We start from the raw sequence: 13,465 nt of genomic DNA on the forward strand, positions 1-13,465 counted from the left end.
GCCACATATACCCGAGCAACGTATTTTATCTGCCTAAAATAGGTAGAACAACTATCAATGGAAAAAATACTATAGCTCAGTTCACTCACTATAAATAAACATTCTGTAAAGCTTATTATATTCAATGAGTGCGATGCATCGCTATTACGAATAATAAGATAACATTAGAATGTTGCCTCAATAAACTTAGCCGGTTGAAACGGATGCTTTTGAAATCGAATTTAAGATGTATTGGGAACAATTTATGACACATACGCAAAGGCGCTCACAACAACAAAAAAAGGGAAAAGTAACCTCAATGAGATGATTTTGAAATGGTCAAAGTTAGAAGCTTATGTTGACTAATCCAAGTCCATGTACTACAACAATTGTGTGCACACATCGAGTAGACCTGCATGTGGCTTCGATCACGACCACTCATCAAATCTCAACGATTCATATTTTTCACCATAGTGTCTTTTACTAATTAACAATTTTTAATTGTCAATGATTATGGGTCATTGACGATTAAAAATTGTTGATTAGTAAAAGACAATAGTAAGGACATCACATCAGGAGTCTTAACTGCATAGCAACGTATAACAGAGGCGCTTGGGCCGAGTCCCACTCGTCACAGCGACTATGCCGCCATGTCAAAATCTTCTTGTGCTGGTAGGCATGATAAAGATGACGCAGTGCTTCGTTATGTTGGTCCAATTTTACGTCACACACACCCAACATTAAATATATAAGGTGACGAGAAGACTTGTGAGCAAATGAAAGACAATCTGAAAGTTCTATTTCCAACATTTTCACTTGAAATCGTATTTTTGGGCGAAACACATTGCCTTCAGAAAGATGGAGTATGGGGGTGGCGGGATAGACACTCTTGCCGAAGTACTTTTCACAAGCAGTATTTCCAGTCCTATTTCTTTTGGATATACTGGCATCGCTCGAAATATCTCAAAATCGTAGGAGATACCCATGGACGCCTTTTTCATGTTCGTCAAATTTCCATTACAGAAGTTTTCCTTGTATGCTTCCTCTGTATCATTCGGATAGCGCGAACTGATGTAAAGAATACCCTGATCGTTCTCAATTGTGCTTTCGTATTGTCGGATGAATTTTAGAGCTTTAGTGTAGTCTCCCATACCATAGTACGCAGTCGCTAGCGATAGCCTTCCTCTGCTGATATCGGCAGGGCATTTTACTTCCAATAAACCCAGGGCCCGTCTAATTTGTCGATACCATAAACAAGCGCACCTGCTATGGTCATTCAGACCTTTGTAGAGGAAGATTAAAGCAATGTGTTGTAAGACTCTGTATTGATACAATGTCACCGTATCGTGCATCAAATAATGGAGATGCTACTCTTTTCCTAGTAATAGAGCAATAGTGTTGAAAAATTCTTTCTCAAGGATTCTAAAGTTTGGGTGGGTCTTTTCGATTGATTCCAGTTGAGAAAAAAACACTCTGTCTTCTACGTCCTCCGGGAAAGAACGAGAATCATTTTTATATTGCATACTCAATGATTTAAATTCTTCGTTCGGATCGATAGCGCTTGATGGACTATCAAGTATACTATGTCTTGCTTCTTCAAGGGCCTGTCGGAGATTTTCAAGGGACGGACACCTCAGTAGACCCCTCCAGCCTTCTCCGTACAACTCCGACAGATTCATAAATATCGACTCGCGTGCCTTTTCGTGCAACTTGCCATGGAACATATTGTTTTCCCTTACAAAATAGTTGGGACAGAAGCCATTGTCCACCCACGCAATTAGTCGCTTGAAACAGATCTCAATACAGGACACCAAACGCTCTTTTCTCCAAAGATCTTTTGGAGTCTCTTCGATGGTCCAGAACATCAAAGTTTTCATGAAATAAGAACACATAACTTCCCATTTATCACGAAATGCTTCCTTTACCAAAAGCTTAAAAATCCCATAAACAATAAACTGGGTATCATTAAAAGTGTCACCGGGTTCACGGGTGTGTGACTGTCATTCAATATATCGGGTCTCAATAGCTCAGTGGTTAGAGCGCTGGCACGGTACGCCAGAGGCCCTGGGTTCGAGTCCCGGTTGAGACTTGACTTTTCACCACCTGTGACACGTTGGGCGCCAAATGTCACAGGTGGTGAAAAGTCAAGTCTCAACGGGGACTCGAACCCAGGGCCTCTGGCGTACCGTGCCAGCGCTCTAACCACTGAGCTATTGAGACCCGATATATTGACTGACAGTCACACACCTGTGAACCCGGTGACATACTCCCCCTCTTGGTAGAAATTCGTCCTCGAATTTACAAGTAGAACTCTACGAGTGAAGGAAATGTTGTGAAACATGTTCCTAGGGAGTGACCGTGGGTTTTGTACGTTGGGCGCCAAATGTCACAGGTGGTGAAAAGTCAAGTCTCAACCGGGACTCGAACCCAGGGCCTCTGGCGTACCGTGCCAGCGCTCTAACCACTGAGCTATTGAGACCCGATATATTGAATGACAGTCACACACCCGTGAACCCGGTGACAAAAGTATAAACCAGTCTTTTCTCGGCAACTGAAAAAGACAATCTCCATACCATAGGATCAAATGTCCAGCTTCCATTGTACATGTCGACCAACTTGGAACTAATTGCTACCAAATGACATCCCTTTTTGTATATGTCTTTTATAAGGTGACGATCCGGCCAGCCATGGGGTCTTTTTCTATGGTACCATTCCATGGCGTCTGACGGCCAATGAGAACATTTCATGCAATGCGCGTCATCTTGCTCCGTTCCAAGTTGCGACTTTCTCCTGACACAAGGCCCGTGGGGCTCCTGATCCTCCTGAACAAAAGTCGATATGTAAGCGGAGATGGATACATACAATTTCCCGCCAACTGGTACCACTGCTGCATCTAAATTCTGTCCCGATTTATTTGGAGTCACCAATACAAGTTTCACATACCCTTTTGGAATTGATGAAGACTTTTCCATTTTACAGCACAAAATCTGCTCGGAATATCTTCTGGATGTTCCGATGCAAGTGTTTTCTTATCAACATACATTCTATCAACATCAGTACCATTCATTCGGAAACCCTCAGATCAACTTCCGATCAAAATAACTTCTACAATTCTCCCGTAGTGATGAATTTTTGACATAATATCGTCTATTCGTCTGTTCAGTCTCTGAACTGGTAGATATCCAACAGCATTGATTAAGCTGCCCGCTAAAACATCACATAAGTCTCTATCGTCGCTCCACATCGTTATCACTGAAGCGACGATCTCCTAAAACAAATACATGTCATTGATGCAGACATCCACTTCAAAATAAAGACACAAGCTGTGATTACAAATATACCTTTTAAATTCTTCCTGGTTTTTTTAATATGCTCGTGGTGATGGCAAGAGGATGAAACCGTTCTTCCTTGTTGAAAAATGATGTTAACTAATTAAGAAGTTAATTAACGTTTATTTTAGCACATAATTCCGCAAAACAGGAACTGTCGCTAAAGAAATAGTGAATAATCATGCCGTGTTTTGTTAAAGCTGAACACCGCTCGTAAATAGGCACTGTCCGCCATATTTCTCTTGAAGGTCAGACGACACGTTCCTCGAGAATCTTTTTTGTATCTCCTCGTAATAAAGAGTTCCAACAAACTTTTTTTATTTTATAATTACTTTTAAAATGATCAAAATTTACTTGTATTTGGTTATATGCCTAGATGGTCAAGTGGTTAGAACCGTGGCCGCTCACTTCCAGTAGCGTATAGGTTCTAGAGGTCGTGAGTTCAAAGCCCCGCCCCGGCGGAAATATAGTTCTATTTTAGAGAATTTGGCTTTGCTGTAGATGTATTTATTTTCATATCAGCAATTCAAGTGTATCTTCAAGAAGATTATATAGGAAATTGCATATTCTAGTATTTTGCAGAAATGCCTGGTAAGGTACCCTAATTTTTTGCAAGAAAGCTTGTCAAAGTAGTTGTAAACCATTAACAAATTCCTGGAAAAAGTTATCTAAAATTGAGGAACGTGTCGTCTGACCTTAATCACTGCTGTCCCTACAACCCTTATATAAGGGACAGACCTCTAAACAGTTCAAAGTTCTTCGCTGTAGAGGTCTCACCTGTGTGGACGTACATTTTGTCTCGCCGTGTAATCGGTCGCGATGAAATTATCAAATTTTACGCACCTTTTTGAAGCCAGGAGAATTCTAACGTCAAATAAATTGGTCAATGCGTTATTTACGAACAGAAAATGAACATAAGATAAGAAAAAAAATGCATAAAATCTAAAGACCACGAAAGGAATACTACATGTCGGCCACGAGGTTCAGGTGTGCAATCGGGTGTAACGAAATCGAAGGGTTTATATACCAGGTATCTGTGTGACGGTGCCTATTTACGAGCGGTGTTCAGCTTTAAATACCATTTGTTCTCCATTTGCTTTATTTACACATCTATAAGTTAAGTGTTTAAAATTACTTTTGTTGTGAAGAAAATCTCCGTCTTACAACCAATCAACCGATTCCCCTTAGTCATTCAACAAGCATTCAATTGCTAGCAACTCATCTATATATTTTTTTTATCTTATCTATATTAAAGGGACTTTAATTTGATTTGAGATCAAACATTTTAATTTTATTTTTAGGTATAAAATGGTTTACTGGTGTATTTTGAATGATTGACCAAAATGTTGAATGTTAAAGTTAAGTTACAAGCGAAATACAGAGGTATTAAATCATTGTATTGTAAACAAAGCTCGAGTCTTATGTTTGTTTACAAATAATGTAATGTAGAGAATTACCATTACTTTGACAAAATGACTCGTGGAAAACAATATAAAATAATTCAATGTGTTCATAAATACTATTATTAACAAAAAAAGCAATATTTGATTGAAACTTATACCAATACAACCTATGTAACAAAACTCGAGCTTTGTTTACAAAACAAAGAATTCTGAATACTGTATCTTGCTTGTAACTCAATATTTGACATTCATTATGAATTCCTATACATTGTATTTATCATTCTAAACATTATAAATGGAAAAACAAAATTTGAAAATGTTAATCTAAAATCGTGTCTAGGTCCCTTTGAACAATTAATCAATATACCTGTAAATCGACCAATTATCCAATAAAACATTTTATCAGGTGGTATGAGACACCTCAATGTTGTGACCTGATATTAATTAAAATGAATAATAAAGTATGATTTCATAAATAGTTTCTTTCCCAAAATTGTTACCTAACAACATAGCGCAATGGGTTATTGGGTTCCAACAAATCTGTAAGTTGTTGGGGGAAATGTGGGGAATAATTTTTTTTTACCTTTCGGCAATGCTGGCTCTAATGCGTGATTTCAATTTCCGACATCAACTTCCGTTTTTAACAAATATATTATAGAAACAGAGACATGTAATAAATTCTCCAAGTAGTTTCGTTATTACTGACCACATAAAACAATCTAGCCTTTGTACATATATATATATATATATATATATATATATATATATATATATATATATATATATATATATATATATATATATATATATATATATATATATATATCAATATGTATTTACACAATCAAATTCTCACAACATACATGAATGAAATTTTTAACAAGAGGCCCATGTGCCACATCGCTCACCTGAACAGCTGTTCCTTGTAACATTACATTTCGTAGCATGTGCTTTTTCTATTTTAAACATTGAACCCCTTTCTGGGGACCCAGTTATGGTCCGAGGTTTATGGTTGGCTTGAACAACATGAATAGTAACATAGGAATGAAAATGTGTAGCACTGCGGTGGGACCGCACGTACACAACCTGAAAAACTGAACGTAGAAGAGTTCCACTTCAAGAGGAATAACTCTCAGACTGTACAGAACATCAAGAAAGATAACTCTTGGTTCCACTACATTAGAGTTTACACAATTTGAGGATACTTCCATAGTAATCTCACAAACTGTAGCATAGTTCTCGAGAAAAACTTTTTAAAAACATTTTCAATATATCTTTCTATGTTAAACTTTGAACCCCTCTTGGGGCCACAATATTAGTCCAGTGCTAAAGTTTCAATTATTTGGAATCTACATTATTTAAGGATGCTTGCATAGTTATCTCACAAGCTGAAGCATTATATTTCCCTAGAAAAACATTTTTCAACATTTTCCCTCTATATTTCTATGCTAAACTTTGAACACCTCTTGGGGCCCCAGTATTAGATTGAGGTCACGGCTTTTATAATTTCGAATCTACACTATTTGAGGGTGCTTACGTAGTTATCTGACAAATTGATGCATTGTAGTTCTCGAAAAGAAGATTTTTAAACATTTTCCAGATATACCGGTACTTCTACATTTAACTTTAAACCCATCTTGGGTCCCTAGTATTAGTCCAGGGGTCACTATTTTAAAGCTGTCGAACCTTCATAATCCAAGGTTGTATGCATGATAGTAATCTCACAAATTGAAGCATTGTAGTTCTCGAGAAGAAGATTTTTTAACATGTTACCTTTATATTTCTATAATAAACTTTGACCCCATCTTGGGGCCCCAGTATTGGTCCGGGGGTCACGATTTTACCAATTAGGAATCTACATAAGCGAAGGATGCATGCATAGAAATTCCACAAACTAAAACATTGTAGTTCTTGAGAAGAAAATTTTTAAACTTTTCCTTTATGTTTTTTAAAATGTTTAAATTTTGAACCCCTCTTGGTGCCCATCAATTGTCCGGGAGTTACAATTTTTTGAATCTACATTATTTAAGGATGTACATGTATGCATAGTAATATCCCAAACAGTTGCACTATAGTTCTTGAGAAGAAGATTTTAAAACATTTTCCTATATATGTTAAAATCTAAACCCCTACTGGGGCCCCACTTTTTGTTCGGGGGTCACGATTTTTACAATCTTCACTATATATACAACCTTTTGTGTATGTATTGGCATTTTTGGTGAAGTGGTTCTTGAGAAGAAAATTTTTAAACATTTTTCATTTGTAGTTCTATGTAAAACTTTGAACCCCGCCTGGGGCCCCAGTTTTGGTCTGAGGGTCACGATTTCTACAATTTAGAATCTTCATTATACATACAAGGTTTTGTGTAAATATTGGCATTTCTGGTGCAGTGGTTCTTGAGAAGAACATTTTTTAAACATTTTCCTATGTATTTCTATGTTAAAGTTTGAACCCCGCCTGGGGCCCCAGTTTTGGTCCGAGGGTCACGATTTTTACAATTTAGAATCTTCACTATGTATACAAGCTTTTGTGTAAATATTGGCATTTCTGGTGCAGTGATTCTTGAGAAGAAGATTTTTAATAAAAATTTCCTATGTATTTCTATTTCATACTTTGAACCCCGCCTGGGGCCCTAGTTTTGGTCCGAGGGTCACGATTTTTACAATTTAGAATCTTCACTATATACACAAGTTTTTTGTGTAAATATTGGGATTTCTGGTGCAGTGGTTCTTGAGAAGAAGATTTTTAAAACCTTTCCCATATGTAGTTCTATGTTAAAGTTTGAACCCCGCCTGGGGCTGCAGTTTTGGTCCGAGGGTCACGATTTTTACAATTTAGAATCTTCACTATATATACAAGCTTTTGTGTAAATATTGGCATTTCTGGTGCAGTGGTTCTTGAGAAGAAGATTTTTTAAACATTTCCCATATGTAGTCCTATGTTAAACTTTGAACCCCGCCTAGGGCCCCAGTTTTGGTCCGCGGGTCATGATTTTTACAATTTAGAATCTTCACTATATATACAAGCTTTTGTGTAAATATTAGCATTTCTGGTGCAGTGGTTCGTGAGAAGAAGATTTTTTAAACATTTTCCTATGTATTTCTATGTTAAACTTTGAACCCCGCCTGGGGCCCCAGTTTTGGTCCGAGGGTCACGATTTTTACAATTTAGAATCTTCACTTTATATACAAGCTTTTGTGTAAATATTGGCATTTCTGGTGCAGTGGTTCTTGAGAAGAAGATTTTTTAAACATTTTCCATATGTAGTTCTATGTTGAACTTTGTACCCCGCCTGGGGCCCCAGTTTTGGTCCGAGGGTCACGATTTTTACAATTTAGAATCTTCACTGTATATACAAGTTTTTGTGTAAATATTGCCATTTTTGGTGCAGTGGTTCTTGAGAAGAAGATTTTTTAAACATTTCCCATATGTAGTTCTATGTAAAAGTTTGAACCCCGCCTGGGGCCCCAGTTTTGGTCCGAGGGTCACGATTTTTACAATTTAGAATCTTCACTATATACAAAAGCTTTTGTGTAAATATTGGCATTTCTGGTGCAGCGGTTCTTGAGAAGAAGATTTTTTAAACATTTTCCATATGTAGTTCTATGTTAAACTTTGAACCCCGCCTGGGGCCCCAGTTTTGGTCCGAGGGTCACGATTTTTACAATTTAGAATCTTCACTATATATACAATTTTTTGTGAAATATTGGCATTTCTGGTGCAGTGGTTCTTGAGAAGAAGATTATTTAAACATTTTCCATATGTTGTTCTATATTAAACTTTGAACCCCGCCTAGGGCCTCAGTTTTGGTCCGAGGGTCACGATTTTTACAATTTAGAATCTTCACTATATACACAAGTTTTTGTGTAAATATTGGCATTTCTGGTGCAGTGGTTCTTGAGAAGGAGATTTTTTAAACATTTTCCTATGTATTTCTATGTTAAACTTTGAACCCCGCCTGGGGCCCCAGTTTTGGTCCGAGGGTCACGATTTTTACAATTTAGAATCTTCACTATATATACAAGCTTTTGTGTAAATATTGGCATATCTGGTGCAGTGGTTCTTGAGAAGAAGATTTTTAAAGACATGCACCCTATACTTACTGTTTTGCAATTATCTCCCTTTTGAAAAGGGCTGTGCCCTTTATTCTAACAATTTATAATCCCTTGCCCATACGGATGCTTTGTAACAAATTTGGTTAAATTTGGTCCAGTGGTTTTTGAGAAGAAGTTGAAAATGTGAAAAGTTTACAGACGGACGGACAGACAGACGGACGGACGGACGGACGACGGACAACGGGTGATCAGAAAAGCTCACTTGAACCTTCGGTTCAGGTGAGCTAAAAAGCGCCACATATACCCATGTAACGTATTTTATCTCCCTTAAAATAGGTAAAACAATTATCAATGGAAAAAATACTATAGCTCAGTCCACTCACTACAAATAAACATTCTGTTAAGCATATTATACTCAATGAGTGCGCTGCGTCGCTATTACGAATAATAAGATAACATTAGAAGATTGCCTAAATGGACTACTAGTAAGCCGGTTAAACGGATGCTTTTGAAATCGAGTCTAATATGTATTGGGAACAATTTATGACACATACGTAAAGGCACTCACAACAAAGACACCACAAAAAAGGGAAAAGTAACCTCAATCAGATGATTTTGAAATGGCCAAAGTTAGAAGCTTATGTTAACTAATCCAAGTCCATGTACTACAACAATTTTGTGCACACATCGAGTAGACCTGCATGTGGCTTCGATCACGACCATAATCAAATCTCAACGATTCATATTTTTCACCATAGTGTCTTTTACTATAATTAACAATTTTTAATTGTCAATGATTATGGGTCATTGACAATTTAAAATTGTTCATTAGTAAAAGACAATAGTAAGGACATCACATCAGGAGTCTTAACTGCAAAGCAAAGTATAACAGAGGCGCTTGGGCCGAGTCCCACTCGTCACAGCGACTATGCCACCATGTCAACATTTTCTTGTGCCAGTAGGCATAATAAAAATGACGCAGTGCTTCGTTATGTTGGTCCAATTTTACGTCACACACACCCAACATTAAATATATAAGGTGAAGAGCAGACTTGTGTGCAAAGGAAAGACAATCTGAAAGTTCTATTTCCAAAATTTTCACTTTGTTGAAATCGTATTTTTGGGCGAAACACATTGCCTTCAGAAAGATGGCGTATGGGGGTGGCGGGATAGACACTCTTGCCGAAGAACTTTTCACAAGCAGTATTTCCAGTCCTATTTCATTTGGATATACTGGCATCGCTCGAAATATCTCAAAATCGTAGGAGATACCCATGGACGCCTTTTCCATTTTCGTCAAATTTCCATTACAGAAGTTTTCCTTGTATGATTCCTCTGTTTCATTCGGATAGCGCGAACTGGTGTAAAGAATACCTTGATCGTTCTCAATTGTGCTTTCGTATTGTCGGATGAATTTTAGAGCTTTAGTGTAGTCTCCCATGCAATAGTGCGCCGTTGCTAGCGAAAGCCTTCCTCTGCTGATATCGGCAGAGCAGGTTTCTTCCAATAAACCAAGGGCTCTTCTGATTTGTCGGTACCGAAAACGAGCGCACCTGCTAGGGTCATTCAGACCTTTGCATAGGAAGATTAAAGCAATGTGTTGTAAGACTCTGTACTGATACAATGTTACAGTATCGTGCATCAAATAATCGAGATGCGACTCTTCTCCTAGTAATAGAGCAATAGTGTTGAAAAATTCTTTCTCAAGGCTTCTAAAGTTTGGATAAGCGTTTTCGATTGATTCCAGTTGAGAAAAAAATGCTTTGTCTTCTACGTCCTCCGAGAAAGAACGAGAATCATCATTATTTTGTATACTCAATGATTTAAATTCTTCGTACGGATCGATAGCGCTTGATGGACAACCAGGTATACTATGTCTTGCTCTTTCAAGAGCCTGTTGGAGATTTTCAAGGGACGGACACTTCAGTAGACCCCTCCAGCCTTCTTCGTACAACTCCGACAGATTCATAAATATCGACTCTCGGGCTTCTTCGTCCAATTGTTTTCCCTCACAAAATAGTTGGGACAGAAGCCATTGTCCACCCACGCAATTAGTCGCTTGAAACAGATCTTAATACAGGACACCAAACGCTCTTTTCTCCAAAAATCCTTTGGAGTCTCTTCGATGGTCCAGAACATCAATGTTTTCATAAAATAGGAACACATAACTTCCCATTCATCACGAAAAGCTTCCTTTACCAAAAGCTTAAAAATCCCATACACAATAAACTGGGTATCATTAAAAGTATTAACCAGCCTTTTCTCGGCAACTGAAAACGACAATCTCCATACCATAGGATCAAATGTCCAGCATCAACGATTGTCGGCCAACTTGGAACCAATTGCTACCAAGTGACATCCCTTTTTGTATAAGTCTTTTATAAGGTGACGATCCGGCCAGCCATGAGGTCTTTTTCTATGGTACCATTCCATGGCGTCTGAAGGCCAGTGAGAACATTTTAGACAATGCACGTCATCCTGCTCCGTTCCAAGTTGCGACACTGTCAGTACACAAGGCCCGTGGGGCTCACTATCGTCCCGAACAAAAGTCGATATGTAAGCGGAGCTGGATACGTACAACTTCCCACCATTTTGTACCACTGCTGCATCTAAATTCCGTATCGATTTATTTGGAGTCACGAATATAAGTTTCACATATATCCTTTTGGAATTGATGAAGACTTTTCCATTTTTATAGCACAAAATCTGCTCGGAATATCTTCTGGATGTTCCGATGCAAGTGTTTTCTTGTCAACATACATTCTATTAACATCAGTACCATTCATTCGGAAACCCTCAGACCAACTTCCGGTCAAAATAACTTCTACATTTCTCCCGTAGTGATGAATTTTTGACAGAATATCGTCTACTCGTCTGTTCAGTCTCTGAACTGGTAGATATCCAACAGCATTGATAAAGCTGCCCGCTAAAAGATCACATAAGTCTCTATCGTCGCTCCACATCGTTATCATTGAAGCGACGATCTTCTAAAACAAATACATGTCATTGATGCAGACATCAACTTCGAAATAAAGACACAAGCTGTGATTACAAATATACCTTTTAAATTCTCCCTGTCTTTGAATATGCTCGTGATGGCAAGAGGATGAAACCATTCTTCCTTGTTGAAAAATGATGTTAACAAATTAAGAAGTTATTTAACGTTTATTTTAGCACATAATTCCGAAAAACAGGAATTATCGCTAAAAAAAATAGTAAATAATCCTGCCGTGTTTTTTAAATATCAATTGTTATCTAATTTCTTTATTTATACATGTATAAGTTAAAATTACTTTTGTTTTGAAGTAAATCTCAAGCTTACAACCAATCAACCGATTCCCCTTAGTCATTTAACAAGCATTCAATTGCTAGCAACCCATCTTTGTTTTTTTTATCTTATCTATATTAAAGGGACTTGATATTTGAGATCAAAATTTTTGATTTTATTTTTTTTAATGTATAAAATGGTTTACTGGTGTATTTTGAATGATTGACCAAAATTTTGAATGTTAAAGTCAAGTTACAAGCGAAATACAGAGGTATTAAATCATTGTATTGTAAACAAAGCTCGAGTCTTATGTTTGTTTACAATTAATGTAATGTAGAGAATTACCATGTCTTTGACAAAATGACTCGTGGAAAACAATATAAAATAATTCAATGTGTTCATAAATACTATTATTAACAAAAAAAGCAATATTTGATTGAAACTTATACCAATACAACCTATATAACAAAACTCGAGCTTTGTTTACAAAACAAAGAATTCTGAATTCTGTATCTTGCTTGTAACTCAATATTTGACATTCAAATTTTGACATAGCATTATGAATTCCTTTATTTATCATTCTAAACATTAAAAATGGAAAAACAAAATTTGAAAATGTTTATCTAAAATCGTGTCTAGGTCCCTTTAAACAATTAATCAATATACCAGTAAATCAACCAATTATTCAATAAAACATTTTATCAAGTGGTATGAGACACCTCAATGTTGTGACCTAATATTAATTAAAATGAATAATAAAATAAAGTATGATTTCATAAATAGTTTCTTTCCCAAAATTGTTACCTAACAACATAGCGCAATAGGTTATTGGGTTGAAACAAATCTGTGTGTTAATGGGGAATATGTGGGGATTAAATTTTTTTTTACCTTTCGGCAATGCTGGCTCTTATACGTGATTTCAATTTCCGACATCATCTTCCGTTTTTAACTAATATAATTATTTATAGCAACAAGGACATGTAATAAATTCTCCAAGTAGTTTCGTTATAACTGATCACATAAAACAATCTAGCCTTTGTACACACATATATATATATAGCGATATGTATTTACACAATCAAATTCTCACAACATACATAAATGAAATTTTTTTTAAAAAGTGCCACATCTACCCGAGCAACGTATCTTATCTCCCTAAAATAGGTAAAACAGTTACCAATGGAAAAAATACTATAGCTCAGTCCACTCACTATAAATAAACATTCTGTAAAGCTTATTATATTCAGCGAGTGCGATGCACCGCTATTACGAATAATAAGATAACATTAGAATATTGCCTAAATGGACTAAGCCGGTTGAAACAGATGCTTTTGAAATCGAGTCTAATATGTATTGGGAACAATTTATGAAACATACGTAAAGGCGCTTACAACAACAAATAAGAGGCCCAGGGGCCACATCGCTCACCTG

General features: G+C 36.8%; 1 protein-coding gene and 3 non-coding genes across 4 annotated transcripts; 1 reads left to right on the forward strand and 3 right to left on the reverse strand.

Moving 5' to 3' along the window:
* Positions 1–1,243: 1,243 nt before the first annotated feature.
* LOC128159209 (uncharacterized) lies at positions 1,244–2,951 on the reverse strand. The gene is made up of 2 exons (XM_052822269.1): positions 2,553–2,951; positions 1,244–1,976 (listed from the first exon to the last, which is right to left on the reverse strand). Exons 1-2 carry the CDS (start codon positions 2,949–2,951, stop codon positions 1,347–1,349), a joined length of 1,029 nt encoding a protein of 342 aa, XP_052678229.1. The 3' UTR covers positions 1,244–1,346.
* Trnat-ggu (transfer RNA threonine (anticodon GGU)) lies at positions 1,996–2,068 on the forward strand. Its single transcript has one exon. It is a non-coding gene; the product is annotated as a tRNA-Thr (tRNA).
* Trnat-ggu (transfer RNA threonine (anticodon GGU)) lies at positions 2,127–2,199 on the reverse strand. The gene has a single exon. It is a non-coding gene; the product is annotated as a tRNA-Thr (tRNA).
* On the reverse strand, positions 2,386–2,458 carry Trnat-ggu (transfer RNA threonine (anticodon GGU)). The gene has a single exon. It is a non-coding gene; the product is annotated as a tRNA-Thr (tRNA).
* Positions 2,952–13,465: the final 10,514 nt, after the last annotated feature.

The sequence above is a fragment of the Crassostrea angulata genome, chromosome 8 (assembly GCF_025612915.1).
Source record: "Crassostrea angulata isolate pt1a10 chromosome 8, ASM2561291v2, whole genome shotgun sequence".
Lineage (NCBI taxonomy): Eukaryota > Metazoa > Mollusca > Bivalvia > Ostreida > Ostreidae > Magallana > Magallana angulata.

Bases quoted from the DNA above. Each gene is read 5' to 3' on its own strand.
- LOC128159209 (XM_052822269.1), bottom strand. From the start codon at position 2,951: ATGGAAAAGTCTTCATCAATTCCAAAAGGGTATGTGAAACTTGTATTG. The intron at 1,977-2,552 runs GTATGGAGATTG...ATTGAATGACAG, and splicing joins GCTGGACATTTGATCCTATG to TCACACACCCGTGAACCCGG.